General features: G+C 49.1%; 1 protein-coding gene across 4 annotated transcripts in view; it reads left to right on the top strand.

Moving 5' to 3' along the window:
• Positions 1 to 16,996, top strand: part of KCTD15 (potassium channel tetramerization domain containing 15) — a 43,265-nt gene extending 26,269 nt beyond the window's left edge. For all 4 annotated transcript variants that reach the window (XM_041490550.1, XM_041490551.1, XM_041490549.1 and 1 more), the window contains exons 3-5: positions 1,980 to 2,124; positions 10,054 to 10,359; positions 15,842 to 16,996. In XM_041490550.1, the coding sequence (XP_041346484.1) occupies positions 1,980 to 2,124; positions 10,054 to 10,359; positions 15,842 to 15,997 (607 nt within the window). In that variant the 3' untranslated portion in view covers positions 15,998 to 16,996. The remainder of the gene's footprint in view (positions 1 to 1,979; positions 2,125 to 10,053; positions 10,360 to 15,841) is intronic.
• Positions 16,997 to 17,584: the final 588 nt, after the last annotated feature.

Raw genomic sequence — 17,584 nt, 5'->3', positions numbered from 1 at the left:
GCAGCAAAGGGGAGGAGGCTTCAGCCACAGCTCAGCTTGTTCAGATGTAAGATCTCAAAACTTGAGATAGCCATGCAAATTTACTCAGTAAATGTATGTACTGAACCTTAAGCTATCAGTGCTTCCTCTGCTTTCAGTGTATCCCAGCACAGCACACTGCCAAAGGAAATAAATTAACTGTCTGGTTCCTGGAATAAAGTGTAATGCTGCACAAAGCAGTATGTTTAACTGTCTTGGGCAAATGGCCTTAAAATAACAACAAAAAAGAACACAGTGAATTACAGGAGTCTCACTGAGCCTTGTGATTATATAAATTAAATGTTGCCAGGTGAACTGGATGGTATTCTCTGATGCTGTAGGAACGCTGGAGGTTGGAGAAAACAGTAAATGTTATAATTAGGGTTTAGGAGAGCACTTGGTTATTCTCACAAGTAATTCAGACTAGCTGTATGCTGGCATGGGCATGAGAGCAGGCAGTAAAACCTGGAGCTTCCTTAATTAAGAAGGCAGAAAGGTTTTTTAGCAAAATTCAGTGGAGACTTACCATGTCCAGTTTTATTTATTATTTCCACATTTTATTTAGATGTAAATGGTGCATTAATAAATTTACAACCATATTAGCAAGTTAGAAGATCAGAGCAAGGTGCAGCTGTGGGCCAGGGCACAGGCAGGAGCGGCAGCAGGGCAGGGGGGCAGCAAACCTGTCCCTTGCCAGCACCTGGGTGGGCACTGGCATCACTTCCAGATGCTCCCCACGCTGCTGGGGCTGGGTGCTGGTGCTGGGAGCAGGGAGGCAGCGAGGCTGGGCAGCAGCAGTGCTGGACATGGCCTGCAGCAAGGCTTGATGAGCTGTTTTCCAGGGAAGGGGAAAGCCCTGGCCTGGTCTCAGCCAGCTCACGGGGGATTTCATGGGCCATTTGAAGGGCTGGCTCGATAGTGAAATGCAGCCAGCTGTGGGATGGGCTCTCTGGGAAATGGAGGAGTCCTCATGGCAGGATTATTTAAGACTCGACTTTGAAAGATGAGACAACTGCAGTTGGGAACAATGCTGCACTGTCACAGAGATGGACTCAATTACTTAATAGGTCGCTGCTGTCTGTCTCCTGCGTTTTCCCTTTCAAGAACATATATTCAGCTGGGTTATTTCTCATGGGAAGACAAAGCCTTGTGAGAGGAGGCAGGCATTTGGAGGGGAGAGGCTGGAGGAGCAGCAGCCAGGCAGATGCCGGGTTTGCTCTCCGTGGAGCAGGCTCCTTGGGACTTGACAAACCTGGAGTGGTGTAGCTGATGTGGTCCTTTGGTCCCATAATCAGCTGATCCCCCGGTCACATAGGTCTTGATCCCATTTTTTTTCTTCACAAAAGATTTGCCAGGGTGCTCTCCCCCTGCCAGGCTCATCTCCAGGACTGCTGGTGGTGACACTGTGGGGCTGCATGGGCCATTGCTTTCTGCTTTTCTGCGTTGGATGGACACTGACACGTCCTTGCAGCCCATCTCAGTGCCTGGGCAGCCTCTCCTTCAGCACAGGAAGGCTTGGATGGTGTTTGATCAAATGCCAGCTGAGCTGGAGGCCAGCTCATGGCCAGGAGCCCATCCCTGGAGTAGCCACTTGGTTCTCTGTTAGCAGGACAGGGAGGACAGGGACGTGTCACAGCCAGGGGCTTGTGTTCTCCCCAGGAGCCAGGGACTCGTGTTCTCCCCAGGATCCCTCTGCCAGCCGTGGGGTGAGGGTTCTAGGGCCTTTCCTGGTGGGGCAGGGGCGTGCCAGGCTGAGGGCAGCACGAGCCTGGTGCCAGGGCAGCGTGGGACCCTCACCCAGGGCACCTGCCCCGGTGCCCGTGTTTGTCACCAAATTAACATCCTGCATCCCCTTATGCACGCTGAATTGATGCACCTAAATTGGTTGTTCTTAAGCCCCAAGGCTGTAATGAGATTTTGTCTCTTTTGCCCATTTCTTTTTCTCTTCTCTTTTTTTTCAGAATAAGTCGTCTGTTTAATGGCACAGAGCCTATTGTCTTGGACAGTTTAAAACAACATTATTTCATTGATCGAGATGGGGAAATTTTCAGATATATATTAAGCTTCCTAAGGACATCTAAGCTACTGCTCCCAGATGACTTTAAGGTAAGGAAAGCTAGAGTCTGCAATGTGTTTTTTCCTCCGTTCTGTCATTTGTTTTGGGGCAGGTTGGTTTCTATGCTTGACCTAAACACACTTAACTAAATGTTGCTGTTTATTTGTTAGGATTTTTAGTACTTGTGTATTACACCAGGGATGCTATTATTTAATAAATGAGCCAGTGGTTGTCATGGATACCAAGAAAAGTTAAACAATGAAGCTTATAGCTAAATCAGTTTTTCTAAACTAATTGTATTTTCTCACATGTTTAGCTTATTTATCAGGGTATAACAACAATTAAGAAGCAACATCAGCAACTTGCACTTAGCAGGGTTTAATGCTCAGACTCTGAAAGAAATGTTTCAAGTTTGATACATAGAGGACTTGAACTGTGTAAATCTTTTTGCTATAAAAAAGAAACCTTTAAACAAGCCCATGAGGATTTGTGTTAGACATAACCAATGCAGATAGTTTGATTTCAGGAAGTAATCTGCTCACAGTTAATGTCAAAATATTCGTGGGAGATGGAATTGACTGAGGGCTTTCTAAGGAGCAGGACATGTTTTGTATGAAGTCATGGTTGTTTCTCTGAGGCCCTGATTGTTTAAAGGCTCTGCTTTTTGCCTTGTTTGTTTGGCTTTGCGCTTAGGAAACTTCTAGCATTGTCACCCTGATGTATGAAAATTAGAAGACAAAAGTGTCCAAACTGTAGATGACAAGATTCAACAAAAGCACTTATTCCAGGATGAAATGATGAATAAATTGGGATGGCATATGGGGCTCTGCCAGTTAGAGGATGCAGAGAATTGCTAGGAAGGGAACTTCTGCTTTCTCTGAAGTGCCATTTCACTTTGTTGTACTGTCTGGGCAAAGGACCACTTGGGCTGGGACTGAGTGAGTCCAGAGTGGTGGTGGTGGCTCTTGCTTTGGAGCAGAGCTGGTCCTGGTGCCCAGCTCAGCCATTCTCACCTGAGCTAGCAGGACAGTCATGTCTGACCCACCGTGGGAGGGTCTGCAGCTCACATCTGGCAGGGGCAGGTTTTGGCAGTCCTGGTTTGAGCTCAGCCCAGAAGGGCTGTCCTGGGCACTGGTGTTCCTGGTGAAAGGCAGATGGGCTGGAGAAGTGCGCTGTGGAATGGGGGGAAATGAGAAATGAGGGCTGGGTGGGAGAAAACTCTGCAGAGAAATGAGAGAAAACCTGTGTGTAATGGTGGAGCTAAAGACCAGAGCAGTCCTGGGGTTGTAGGATGGATCAAGGGAAGGGGTGGATGGAGAGGTGGGAGAGGCACAGGAGAGATGCTTTAGCAGCTGTGTTTTGTTCAGTCCAGTGGGGCAGTGTGAGAAGAGGCCACACCTCCAGTGCTGTGCCCAGCTCTGGCCCCTGAGGGATAGAGAGAAGAGAGAGGTGGTTTGAGTTGATTATGGCCTCCACCAGCATCCAGATTTCAGAGATGCTCAGTCACAGAAGCAGCAGGATTTGCAGGGCTTGTCTGCAGAGCGAGCCTGGCAGGGCTGGGGGCTCAGGGAGGGCTCTGTGCCTGCTCAGGGCCTGCCCCCCACCACCCCTCTGCACTGGGGTAGCTGCATTTCAGTGAACTCCTCCCTGGGAGAGCTTTAGAGCAAACCCCAGGCTAATGAGGGCTCAAGAACAAAGCAAAGCATTGCTAGGTAGGGAGTAACTAAATCAAAATGCATAGAAGAATGAGCTGTAAAGCTGTATTAAAACTGCACTGTAAACGGATTTAACTTCACAGAAATCGTGTAATTTTGCCAGCATGATTAAAGTGACAGAAGACAATAATCAAAGGCAGCAAATGGAATCACTCGGTGTTTCTAAATGCAAAACTCTATTTAAGGTATAAAACCTGACAGCTTTTCCAGTGAGACTTGCATTAAATGTTCTTTATGTCAAACAAAGCACTATCAAGTGTTTTGAATATTTATTAGTTTTTACCCCTTAATTTAATCAAGCAGTTTATTAGCCTCAAGGTTTAGCCAAGTTGCTTTTCAACTTGAATTGCTGCTCAGATGGTTATTTTGGAAAGTTTGGAATGCTAGTACCACACCAGCATTACTGTGTTTGCTATTTCAGTGGTGTTTTCAGACGAAGTTAACACTGAAATGCAGAGAAAGTGGGGTGTGTGTTCTGAGGCTAGTGGTTCTTTATTATCAAGTCTGAGTGGTGTGTTTACAGTGAATATTAATTACACTTGCAACTGCTACTAAGCCAGAACTCGAAAGTGTCTCCCAGGTCTTGCTGCTGAAAGTAGCACTCCTGTGGTTCCTGTAGCTTTCCTGGGTTTGGGGGATTTTGAGCCCCGTGCTGAGGGCAGTGTGCCTGGCTGTGCCCTGCAGCCAGCCCATCCCAGCTGCTTGGGGCCAGCTCAGCTCTGCCACTCTGCTCTCAAGGCTGGCTGCCACAGGAGCTGCTCCTCCTCTGGTCCCAAAGTCCCCTCCTTGGTGTCCCCTGCCAGCAGAGGGGCTGCCCCAGGAGCAGCACGTGTCCCCTTCACTGTCCCTGCCCAGCTGCACCCAGAACCAGGAGCTGCTGTGAGTCTTGTTTGGGACTCACTCCCTGCTCAGAGAGCATCAGACAGGAACAGACACGGGCAATGTGAGTATTGTTGTTCCCTCTCAAAGAGGGGAGGAGCACAAAGGAAAACAAAGAGTTTTATGTGGATTGCAGAGACCACCTGTGGCACCAAAATGACAGGGCCGCCACTCTAATTTATTAACACAGTTACAAAATTTGTGTGCTTGCATCTAAAGTCTCTCAAACTGACCTCAGGAAACAGTGCAGTTGTCATTGTAGAAGTGAGCAACTTTCTTTCATAGCCAGGAGTCAGATCTTATCAGCACTAAAAATATAAAAGAAACATTGACTTAGGATGACAGTTTGTTGTTTCATGTAATAAAGAATAACAAGTGAAAAATGGACAGAAGAGCCATTTCAGCCTGTTCAGGAGTCACCACTAGGGACAAAAATAAAGGATGTCTTTGGTACTGAGCACCAGCTCTGTGGGACACATGGGCTCAGTGTGTGCTGGCTGCCTGCCCTGGGTGGCAGATCTGAACCAGCCCGCTGGCCCTGGCATGGGAGCAGCAGCACTGCTGGCCTGGAGGTCACACCTCCTCCCCAGGAAGGTGCCACCCTTGTCACAGGTGACTGCCAGAATTTAGCCCGCTTGAAATCCCCCACAGAAAAAGCTTCTTTACTGAACAAAAAGCAGAAAATTATTTTGTGAAAGGCAAAAGGCTGCATCTTTGAAAGATCTGTTAATGTTGCCAGTGAGATCTACATGTAGGCCAGAAGCTGTGGCTGGAGAAAGGCTGTGTGCATCCCTGCCTGTCTGCTCCCTTCCACAAGTGACCTGGCAGAACTTCCCACTGGTTCCTGCAACAGCCACAGGAGGTTGAAGGCTCATGGTAGCTGTAAAGGCTTTTTTTAATAAAGAAAAATTGAGGGCTGTACTATCTCCCCTTTCAGTCTATCAAAGAGCACCCTGCTTGTGACTGCCACTGGTGGTGGGAATCACCTCCAGAGGAAAATGTGTCCCTGGGCTAAAGAGAAGCAGTTCCACTATCTGTCATAGTGCTTGGCTCTGGTGCTGCTGGCAGGGAGCTGGGAACACAGGGAGATAATGCTTGTAAGAAATGGGAGATGCTTGAGTCCTGCAGGACAAGGAAGTCGTGGGTATTGCACAAAATCTGCTGTGGAATGGTGCCAGCAGCACTGCCCTGCACCAGGCTGGAGCCGCTGTGGGAGGGAGCTGCAGGTGTCCCTGTGCAGGGATCAGGGCTGGCGTGGCACAGAGCTGTGCCCTGGGGCTGTGACCCGCTGTGCCCGTGGCCACTGGGCTGCTCCTGCCTGTGCCAGTGGGATGTGCCTCTCCTGGATGGGGCCAGGAGCAGTCATGGCTGCATCTGCCTTTGGTAACTTACCAAAACCAGCAGCATGGAAATGTTCTCCTGCAGTTCCTGTGGCACCTCCCTGGCGAGGGCTCTTGTGGGTTTCATTCTTCTGCTTTACATTTCATGTTAATGGTAAATAAATCTTCAGGGTAGGGTTTGATATCTGCAGTGCAAGGGTAGAAGTACCTATGCCAGTGTCACCTGGGCATCCCAGGCATTCAGTGCAGAGAGTCCAGAGCTGGGCTCTCCCAGTCTGGTCACAGAACTCTGAACAATGTGTAAAACCTGGAGGGAAAGTTTGTGGGCTTGGTGTGCAGAGCCCATGACCCTGTCCAAGTACAGGATCTAGAGAACCTGGCCCCCACACTGTGAGCCACTCGTTCTGTGTTCCTGGCTCTGTGAAACCCTCTTCCCTCCCTAAACACAGTGTCAGATTCCCTCAGGATGCCCCAGTCCCTCCCTGCAGAAAGGCCAAAAGTCCCATAAGAGGAGCAGGGGCAGTGTTTGCTGCTGGTGGCTGTGGGCAGCAGTGCAGTGGGGTCACACAAGGTGTCCCTTCCCAGCACTGTCACTGGTGGACTGCAGTGAATTCCTCTTGCTACAGAAGACTCTTTTTTATCCCCTCTTACTACAGCACAAGGAATTCCCCTTGCTGGCACTGCCTGACAGTGGTGCCCCGATATCCTGACATCTCCTCCTGGCACCAAGTTCCCTCTTACAGGGCCCTTCTTCAGGTGCACAACCCTTCCCACATTTGTGCTGAACCAGAGTGTGGAATGGGCACAGGCAGGAGAGCCTGACTTCGGAGAGTAACCCAAACAGCTTGGCCCAGCACCTGATGCTCCAGCTCAGCCCTGATTTCCACACAGCCCCCTGAAGTGTGGCTCTCTCATTCTGGGAGCAGTAGTGGAAGAGTTGTTCCATTTGAAAGCAGGTTTTCTTCTCACAAAATGGTATTAGGATGTAAAATTTATCCTGTTCGTTTTCGGGCAGTTGACAGCCAGCAGAGTCACTGGAAAGCTGCAGTTGGTGGGGTGGGCTGAGTGGGCTGTGGGAGAAGCAGGGCTGGTGTGATCTGGGCTTTGCTTGGTTTATGGCACTGCTGTTCTGGCCCGAGGGTGCAGCACCACTGAGGTTCAGGATACGGCCGGGGCCGTGCAAAGGCAGGGGGCACTCAGAGATCTGTACTGCAGTGGGCTTGCATCCAGCCTTGGGAGCCCTGTGCACTCTCTGCTCGCAGCCATGAAGGGCTGTTCTTTCTTTCACTGTACCATCTCTTCCAGGTTTTACTGTTGAGTTTTCTTAGCACATATTCACTTGATTGATTTTACAAATAATACCTTACTTTATAGTGTCCATGAACCCAGATACTCCAAAACTGGTTTTTCAGGACCTATTGAAAACAGCAGATGACTTTCCACTGCCTTCAGAAAGTACTGGGTGCTCCTGATCACTCTACACCATTACATTTTTCCTTAGCATTGCATGTTTCCTTGCTTGGAAGAGCAATCCATGGCACCAGCAGATGCCAAGTGAACATTTGGCAGGCCACTCCACACACCTCTGTACCTAACACAGTTAGATGGTAGACTGTGCTGGTTCAGTGTCCTGCACAGAGATTTCAGATATTTTTTTTTTATTTTAGGCCACTAATCCCTGTAGGTTTAAACTGATCCCCTGTTCAGTACTGAGGGAGCATCACTGATGGACAGAGGAAAGCAGGAATGGTTCAGCAGAGAGTGCTGGTTTTAGGAAGGGTGAGAATACCTTCCAGCAGAGGACGAGGCTTTGGGGCTGGTGCTGTCTTACCTGAGCCCAGGTAGTGCAGGCAGCCTCCACAGCTCTTTGCCTGGCCTGTTCCCAGCACTGGCTGTTGGTTGTTTGCAGCATGCTCTCTGCATGATTTCTTCTTTAATCTTCTGTGTTTTCCATCTTCAAGCTGTCCCGTGAGAGTGTTTGTTGCCCTCATTTCTTCCCACTCGCTCTTATCCCTCTTCCTCTCTGCTCCTCTTATCCTCCAGTCCTTTTTTCTGCCTTAGCTGTGTGCACATTGTCCCCACCTCAGCAGACATCAAAGAGATGTAAAGGATTGGATGTCCCTTTTGTAAGTCGCTCACCTTGCCCTGTCACTGTGAATATTCATATGTCTCCAGGCTGCAGGCAGCCCTGGGGTGAAGGAGCACCTCCACTACCAGTGGGTCTGTGGTGCCAAATTTGAGCAGAGATAACTGCTTTGGTTCAGTAATACCCTGCAGCAGGAGATTTTGCAGGTTAATTCCACACCTGTATGTAGAGTTGCACCTTTTTGTGCTGCATCTTCATTGGCCTTTGATTCCCCTCATCCCTGAGTCCTGGGGCAGCAGCACACCCGTTATTTTTGATGTGCTTTTGGCGCCCATTTCTTGATTGCTTCTTGTCGTATCATTCTTTCCAGTCCAAATGATTTCAGCCATTTCAGTCTTGATTTTTCTTTTCATTTTATTTTTCATTTCACTGGTGTAGAACTGGCCTCTGTCAGTGTTGACCTCCAGCACACCCCACAGGAGCAGCTGTGGGGCAGCATTTGTGTGCAGGAGGTGCAGGAGCTGGGAGAGCAAAGCCAGGTGTCTGCAGGGAGCAGCTGAGCTCTTGTGAGGCTGGGGGAGCAGAGTGCCCCCAGGGCCTCTCCCTCTCCCCCTGCTCTGGCTGGGCCTGGGGGGCTCAGCTGCCTCCTGGGGTCTGGGGGTCTCACACCCTTTGCCTCCCTGTACTCTCACATGTTTCAGCTGGGCTGGGAAGATCTGTCAGAGTCTGATGAAACAATCACTGAACTGGGAATTGGATCGAACTGGGAATTTGAATTGCCCAAAGCCCAAGTGAAGTGATGGACAAATGGCAGGGAAGAAGTGCTTCTCTGCAGCCCTTGGAGCACACGGCTGAGCTCCCAGCCAGCAGCATGGTCACCACCTCCGTGTCATTTACCGGCCTCCAGAGTAGGCTTGAAACACATGAATAGTCATCAACAGCAGGCAGCAGCTCAGCTGCTGTGGATGAATTCAGCCTCAGCAAAGGCAGGTGAGAAGTGAAGCTGAACTGACATCTCCTGTCAAGAGGTGCAGGAGCTGGGAGAGCAAAGCCAGGTGTCTGCAGGGAGCAGCTGAGCTCTTGTGAGGCTGGGGGAGCAGAGTGCCCCCAGGGCCTCTCCCTCTCCCCCTGCTCTGGCTGGGCCTGGGGGGCTCAGCTGCCTCCTGGGGTCTGGGGGTCTCACACCCTTTGCCTCCCTGTACTCTCACATGTTTCAGCTGGGCTGGGAAGATCTGTCAGAGTCTGATGAAACAATCACTGAACTGGGAATTGGATCGAACTGGGAATTTGAATTGCCCAAAGCCCAAGTGAAGTGATGGACAAATGGCAGGGAAGAAGTGCTTCTCTGCAGCCCTTGGAGCACACGGCTGAGCTCCCAGCCAGCAGCATGGTCACCACCTCCGTGTCATTTACCGGCCTCCAAAGTAGGCTTCAAACACATGAATAGTCATCAACAGCAGGCAGCAGCTCAGCTGCTGTGGATGAATTCAGCCTCAGCAAAGGCAGGTGAGAAGTGAAGCTGAACTGACATCTCCATCTCCTGTCGGGCGAGCAGCGGCAGCGGAGCCTGAGATCTGCTGGGAGATCAGAAGTGTCCGAGCCACCAGCGGAGAGCAGGGCTTGGAACATCTTCTCTTACATCAGTGAGCTTTGTTTACTGCAACCAGCTATTTTGATTTCTTAACCCAAGAGTGAAGCCTTCTGGCATGGAGCTTGTGGGATAATAAATGAAAGGATAATTCAGTGCAATGGGAACTTCTCAGTCAGCCCAAACAATTCCACACCAGCACCGTGTGGTTTCTGTGGAGGTGTAAGTACGTGGGTACCTGTTGCCTTTGCTCTCTTGCTGACAATACATAAGCCTAAGTAGGTCAAAGAGGAACAATACTCATTTTTAAAAGAGAACTATAAGCATTTCTAGTTTCTCTCTCTCCCTCTCTCTTTTTTTTTCTTTCCCAGGACTTTAATCTTTTATATGAAGAAGCAAAGTATTACCAGCTGCAGCCAATGATTAAGGAACTTGAGCGATGGAAACAAGAGAAAGAACAAAGGAAACATTTCCAGCCTTGTGACTGCTTGGTTGTAAGAGTGACTCCAGATCTGGGGGAAAGAATTGCATTGAGTGGGGAGAAGGCTTTGATAGAAGAGATCTTCCCGGAGACGGGGGATGTCATGTGCAACTCGGTGAACGCGGGCTGGAACCAGGACCCCACCCACGTTATCAGGTTTCCCTTGAATGGATACTGCCGGCTGAACTCCGTGCAGGTAATGAACGGCCTGTCCTGCTGCCTCCTCGGGGCTGGGCTGCTTTTTTACTGTGGCTTCTTCAATTATATGCAAATTATTTGCTTCTGCCCAATTACTTTCGGTGCTTATACTGCAAGGAAACATTTTTCTGCCTGGTGAGATCACAGTCTTTCAGGTTTTCCTAAGTCTAAGCAGAAAAATACATTTAGATTTTGTGTATGTTAGTGCCATGCTGGCCTCATAATGGTGTTATACTGATAAATGCTAATTTTTTTCATCAATGTATAGCCTTCGGCAGTTTTTTTTTTCCTCCAAAGTGCCTCTAGGAAGAAAGAGAGAGTTCCAAAAACTACAAAAAAAATCTCCACACCATTTTATAGAAAATGCAACAATGTGTAAATGCATAATTTATGTCTCACTCATAATTAAATGATGGTGCCTGCGGGATGGACTTAAAAAAATTGATCTCTGCACTTTTTTTTTTTTCAAAAGGATGTTCTATAAAAATTGCCCAGAGTATTTTAAACAAAAATGTATTTCATTTTATACTCAGAGTTTTGACATTAGGTTTAAAATTAAACATATGAAACAAAAGAAGATAACTGGACAGATAGGTGGATGGCAGCAGGAATAAATACGTGGCCTGTGTGTAGGCAGCAGCCCGGTGCCATTGGTCAGGGATCCCCGGAGCTCTGCTGCTGTGCCTGTGCTGCGGCTCGGGGCAGGAACCAGTGCCCTTAACTGGGGCAGGGCAGAGCTCTTGGATCCCTGTGAATTCCTTTGGAACAGGCTGCAAATGCTCGTGTTACGGGCAGGGAGATCAACCCAGAGGGGAGCATTTCCCAAATGACCGTCCTCTGCAGGGGCTGTGAACTGGGCTCTGGGAATGCCGTGGCTGCCTGGATAAACTCCCTGTGGGCAAAATCCCACGGAGGAGCTGGCCGGGCAGGGAGGGCAGCAGCGGGGAGGACAAGACCGCGGAGCTGCCGTGGGTGCTGCACGTCGGGCTCGGGCACCGTGCGCCTGCCAGGCTGCCGGGGACATCCTCAGCAGGGTCCCCTGCCCTGCAGGGGCGGCGGGAGGCGGCGGTGCCCCCTGCGAGGGCAGTGAGCCCTGTGAGGGCAGTGAGCCCTGCGTGGGCAGTGCCCCCTGCGAGGGCAGTGAGCCCTGCGTGGGCAGTGCCCCCTGCGAGGGCAGTGCCCCCTGCGAGGGCAGTGACCCCTGTGTGGCAGTGACCCCTGCGTGGGCAGTGACCCCTGCGAGGGCAGTGACCCCTGCGTGGGCAGTGCCCCCTGCGAGGGCAGTGACCCCTGTGTGGCAGTGCCCCCTGCGAGGGCAGTGACCCCTGTGTGGCAGTGCCCCCTGCGAGGGCAGTGCCCCCTGCGAGGGCAGTGAGCCCTGTGTGGGCAGTGCCCCCTGCGAGGGCAGTGCCCCCTGCGAGGGCAGTGACCCCTGCGAGGGCAGTGCCCCCTGCGAGGGCAATGACCCCTGGGCTGGAGCATCCCAGCCCCGGGCTCGGGTGGCCTTTGGCCCCCACAGGTGAATCTGGGCGCGGTTCAGCAGGCTGTGGTGAATTCTGCCCGGCCCCTGGCAAGGTGTGGGGCTGGCGGTGCTCAGAGGCAGCTCTGTCCTGCACTGGGACAGGGAGGGACAGGGAGGGTCCCCACTGCTGTGCCGGGAGCTGCGGAGGAGCTCTTGTGTGCCAGCCCTGCTGTCCCCGGGAGCCTGTGAGATCGCACCAGGAATGAGAGGAGCTGAAACCATAAAGGGTCACAGCAGCTCAGCCCTGCCTGGCACAGCTCTGGGTGCCCACACGGCTGGGCACTCCGCTCTTTTATCCAGTGCTGCGACTCCTGGGATGCATGTGCTACATGTGGAGCAAAAGCTGAGCACTAATTACTGCTATTATTTGAATGTGTTTTGAATTCAGTCAAAATTCAGACAGAATCAAAGGGTCTCTTTGCAAGTTCATGTTGTGGAAAAAATTTCTGTCAAAGAGTCTACAGTATAAGTAATCCTGTTAAATTACATCATTTTACTAAATTACATCATTTTACTATATAATTAATAGAAAGTGTTTTCAAACACTTTCTGGAAAATGATGCATTTCTGAGACCAAAGGCTGATGAAATCAGCAGCTAATTAGCGTTGGCTCTGATGAACTCTGGTCAGCACACAGGCACTGCTCTTCCCCCTCCAAGGATTTTTTTAGCAAAACAATATTAAGTCAAAAGCTGGAAGTACAGTGAGGCAAATGCACAGATTTAAGGGAGATGGGTAGTGCTTGGAAGAGCAGAATTGCTTGCAAAGAGTCCCACAGAGCAACACCGAAAGCCTGTCTGCTGTTTGCTCAGGTGATACATTACTTCTGCCTCCCTATGCTCTGCTCAAGGTATTTGGTAGCACAGTTGCAATATTTACACATTTTTTATATATTAGAAAAATATTTTCATTACATGCTTTATATCAAGAACTGTGGGTGTAAAATAAAGAACATCAACACCTAACAGGCAAAAAAAGAATACAGTAATTCTTAATTGTACACCCATTTGTAATTTTAGATAGTTACAGGCTTTTTCAACTCCTTGCAATAGGTTCTGGTGGGAGTCACAAATTTACCTTAGAGAAAATTCTGTGATGCTTGTGAATGTTGAACATTAAGTCTTCATAATTAAGAATGTATTTGTTAATATTCTGCGCAATTTAAATGAAAGGATCAGGTTTCCATTTGGAAAACCTCCCAACAAAATCAGATGTGCTTGGAATATTGGAAGACAGCACATATTAAATGTGAGCACAAATCCCCTATTTAATAATGTGCATGTGTCCCTGTACATGGGAGAGTTGCAGCTGATACTCAGTTTTTGGCATATTCTCTTTGGAGATTTTCAGCAGAGTAGCAGAGATGGTCACTGCTTTCCCCCTGTCCATATCTTACCTTCAGAAGAAATAAAATGTATAGAATCAAATTCTCTAAATGGGATGCAGACCTGTCCATGTTCAGGTGCTGTTCAGCACTGAAAGGAGCCTTTCTCCCTAGACCCGAGCTCAGCCTCATCCCAGTGACACCCAAAACTGCTGTATTTAAACATCCTCAGCATTGTTTACAGGATTTGGCCTGAGCAAATCGATGATCCCAGGGTTTTTAACAGCAGATTGTGGCCTGCAGTCTGGTCCTTGCAGCATGGAGTGGGTGAACAGGAATCGCTTTGGTGGCCCGTGCTGCTCTGAGGTGCAGTGTCTGCCTGGGCTGGGTGTTTGCAGAGAGAGGCTCCTGTGTTAACATCCAGCTTTCCATAGCTTTGGTCTGAGGCAAGCCAAAGGCACCCCCCTGCTTGTTTTGTCTTACAAGCAAATTGATTTTAAAAACTTTTTTAGCAAGGATTTTGAAGTCCCGTCTCTCTCAGAAATCTTACCTGTCAATCCTCTGTTCCACTGTCCAGTTCAGTGGGAGAAGCCTCCTTTCCCATGGCTGCATTGTCTCTCATCTTCGTCCTGTCAGGGCTAGGAGCAGTGATCACAACACAGGCAGAACATACTCCAGCCTGTGACACAGCAGCCTGCTGATGTCTTATTCCTCCTTCCTGCCCTCCCCTCTGAGGAGGAACAGTGCTGCTGTCTGCGCCCCATTTCTGTCCTACAGGCCCCATTCAGCCCGGGTGAATAAGAGGGGTGAAAGCTTTCTTTCTCTGTCTTAAATGTATTTTATTAACCCACTCTCCAGCCTCTTCTTTTCTTCTCTCCCACTTCATTTTTCTTCCATACTCTGGTGTGCTTTTTTGATCTTTCAGTTCTACTACTTTCTTGCAGTGTAGGGTATGTAAAAATCAGGGCAAAAGTCAGGGAGATTTGGCAGATGTGACTTTCTGAGAATGTTAAGTCCCTGTGTCCCAGGGCCAGGCAGAACTCCCCAGGCAAGTTGATTTTCAGCAGACTCGGCAGGACTTGGGCAAAGCTCTGCTGGAGCAGCCTCTTCCTTTGCCCGTCCTTAGAGCCAGGCTAGCAAGAGTGAAACGTTTTAGTTAGCCCTGGAAGCCAAAGCCTGGATTAAATGCAGATGGATAACACAGGCAGCCCCTGAGGAGGGATGGAAGGGATTAAAGGCAGCAAATGCTGCTGCCATGGTTTGCACTGCTCTGACACCACCTTGGACACAGCTGTCCTTCCCACATCATGCTTCTGGAAAAGGCAAAGCCAACACTCAGGCAAAAGAAATGGTGCACTGAGCAATGCACAGCGGGGCTGTGTGAGGGCAGGGGCAGTGCCCAGTGCTTCCACTGACCTGCTCACAGTGAACTGGACACAGACCAAGCTCCTTCTAGAACCTGAGCCCAGGGAGGTACGAGCTGACTCTGTCTGCAGGTGTGTGTGTTGCTTAGACACTTCCCTAGGATGAAGAAGTTTGTAAAGAGCTTTGTCCAGGTTGCTGTGGGTGCAGAGAGGCGTCAGAGGGGGCTGGTGCTGCTGTGACCAGGATCCTCAGGTTTAATAAACCATGGGGTCGCTTCCCTGCTCCTGCTGCTGCCACAGTGGGAGCCACACGTCGGGTGAGGCTCTTGGAGAACGGCACAGGCTGCTCCTTGATGGCATTTATCAGTACAGAAAAACACAGCAATCATTTTCCCAGGTGCTGCCCGGGACTCAGGGGAGCCTGAGTGGCTCCTGCATTGTGATCTGCCCAAGGTGGATCTGGCATCTGCCCTCACTTGGCTCTGGGAGAGGCCTGGTGTGTCCTGCTCTGCTGGGAAGCTGAATATCAACACACTCACCCCTGTGAAAAACGGCCCCGTTCCCAGAGCCAGGATCAGCATGTCCTGGGGAAATGTGCTGTGTGACAGTCACAGAAATTAAAGTTGCCTCTGGGTTCCTTAAATTCGTGCATCTAAATGGCACCAACTTTTCTTTAGGAGGAGGAGAAAATACATATTTGGGCAGTACAGATTAACCTCTTTCTTGGGCCAGAACATTTCCCTGTTGTCCGTGTCCTGGCTCTGCATCCTGTCCCTGCCATGCTTTGCTCCCTTCCAGCGAGGGCAAACAGCTGAGATTGCCACGAAGATCTGGTGGATGTGTCATTTGAACTCCTAATGCATTTTCATCTGCCAAGGAAGAGCTTCTCGGCACCCTCCCCCTCAGACTGTTCATATTACTAATGATTAATTGGCACTTTTTATTAGAACTTAAACCTGATGATGCTTTCTGTAAGGAGTGAGAGCATCAATATCACCACAGTCCAGTATTTTACTATATAATGTACTAAGCTGCTCTGCAGAGTGCTTATTTCTTTGATTAATTTTTGTTTTCTACAGAGGTTTGCTGAGAGCGAGACTTTAATCACAGTATAGTCATTTAACAATAAGTTACAGAATTATAACTGAATAATATTCATTCAACGAGGACTCGAAAGGCTAAATCCGTCATTTAGATCTGGTGCTTCCGAATGCTTTCATCACTAAAATTTGCTAAATATTAATCTGATTGTTTTCCCTCCACATTGCAGGTGCTCGAGAGATTATTTCAGAAGGGATTTAACGTGGCAGCTTCCTGTGGTGGTGGGGTGGATTCCTCCCAGTTCAGCGAGTACGTGCTGTGTCGCGAAGACAGACGAGCGCAGCCCACCCCAACAATCAGAATAAAACAGGAGCCCCTGGACTAGACCCTCCCCGTGCCCCCTTTGTAACCGTAGAAGTGTTTAATAGTCCCTTATGTGAAACACTAAGGATTTGCAAAACAGTATTAGCAAACAGATTTTGACTTTATGTTGCCCATTAGCGGTACTCTGAAACTACCTGTCACATAGCCAGCCATGGAATGCGTTTGGAAAACCAGTTGTCTGTCGTTCACGGTGGAGTTCCTGAGCACACCCAGCATGGCAGGGCTGGGATGGACTTTGGGCTGACCAGCAGTGGTGTGGAACAGGCAAAGCTTTGGAAACCCTGGCCCTGGACTGGACTTCTGCAGCAAGAGCCATGGAAGCAGTGGAACCGCCCAGCAGGAGCCCAGGGACAGCCCAGAGCTGCGCTGCGGGGACGGGGGCGTCTGCGGGAGGAAGAACCCCAAAAACTGCACTGAGAACCTTCCCTGACTGCTGCCCCTCCTCCATATCAGGCGTGCTTCACACCCCCAGCATCACAGTCACCTGGTGATTGTACCCACCCACATGAGCAAATGGCTTATTTTTATACTACATTTCCAGCTGAGGTCTCTCTCTGTGAACAGGATTCAGAACCGGGAAAGGACTGATTCATAGTCACTGGTGCTCGGTGCTTAAACCCCCCACACAAACCAACCAAAAGACAAGAAATTAGGCAGGCCCACTTATGGCAATATTTGCAACAGTAGGGATCTGGAAGCACAAAATAAAATGCCATCCACCATCACACGAGGGTCACATACCCCACGAGGAGCTGTAGCTCTTTTAAAGCCAATCTTGTTTTTACAGCAGCTGTTAAGTTTTGCATCATCGAAGAAGCGTGGTTCTACCAAACAAGCCACCCCTTGTTAATCATTTACTAACCATGTTAGAAGCCCACATTTAGCAGGAAAGTTTAAGGATTTTGGACAAGCCCACTCTTTATGGGTCTGGAATTCTTGCAGAGTTGTTAAAACCCTGTATTGCCATTGTCAGATGAAAGCAGGACGCCGTCGGTTTAAATTGTTTTATTATTTTAAATTATTATTAAAATTTGAATTCCGTAGCTGCCCTCTATCTATGTAGCTTTCTCTGTCACAAAGTCAGGGTTCTGTCTGCAGGAGGGTCCTGCTTCAGCCAGGACTTGGCACTGACTCACAGGGCTTTCTAACTCAGGAGACAGCACCGTGTTTGCAGGTGCAAGGCTATAAATAGCATTCTGCTAAATCCTCTTTATTGCTGTTTAGCATGATTGGGTCCTCAATCACTAATTCATGTGTTAATCACAATTTAGTTTCTCCCACATTAATTTATAGAATACTGTTGTAGATGATGAATTTTAATTAAACTCTTTTTAGATGCATAAATATGGCCATATGGAACAAGGGACAGAGCATTAAGTGGGTGTGCGTTCCTAATGCAAATTGATTAATTGATTGCAATCAGGCAAAATTTAGAAGTCATGTTTAAGACTAGTATTTTCAAAAGCAATGAGCTGTACTGACTATCCAAGGTAAAATCTAGGCAGGGGTCTAATTTTTGGAAAAGGGCTGGATACCTGTCCATGGAAAATCAGACCTCTGCAGGTTTTGTCACCTTGGTCACCCAACT

This window comes from Pyrgilauda ruficollis, unplaced genomic scaffold (assembly GCF_017590135.1).
Source record: "Pyrgilauda ruficollis isolate IOZ18807 unplaced genomic scaffold, ASM1759013v1 scaffold124, whole genome shotgun sequence".
Taxonomy (NCBI): domain Eukaryota; kingdom Metazoa; phylum Chordata; class Aves; order Passeriformes; family Passeridae; genus Pyrgilauda; species Pyrgilauda ruficollis.
The sequence above is the reverse complement of the archived record's forward strand: the minus strand, read 5'-3'. Positions and strand labels throughout refer to the sequence as shown.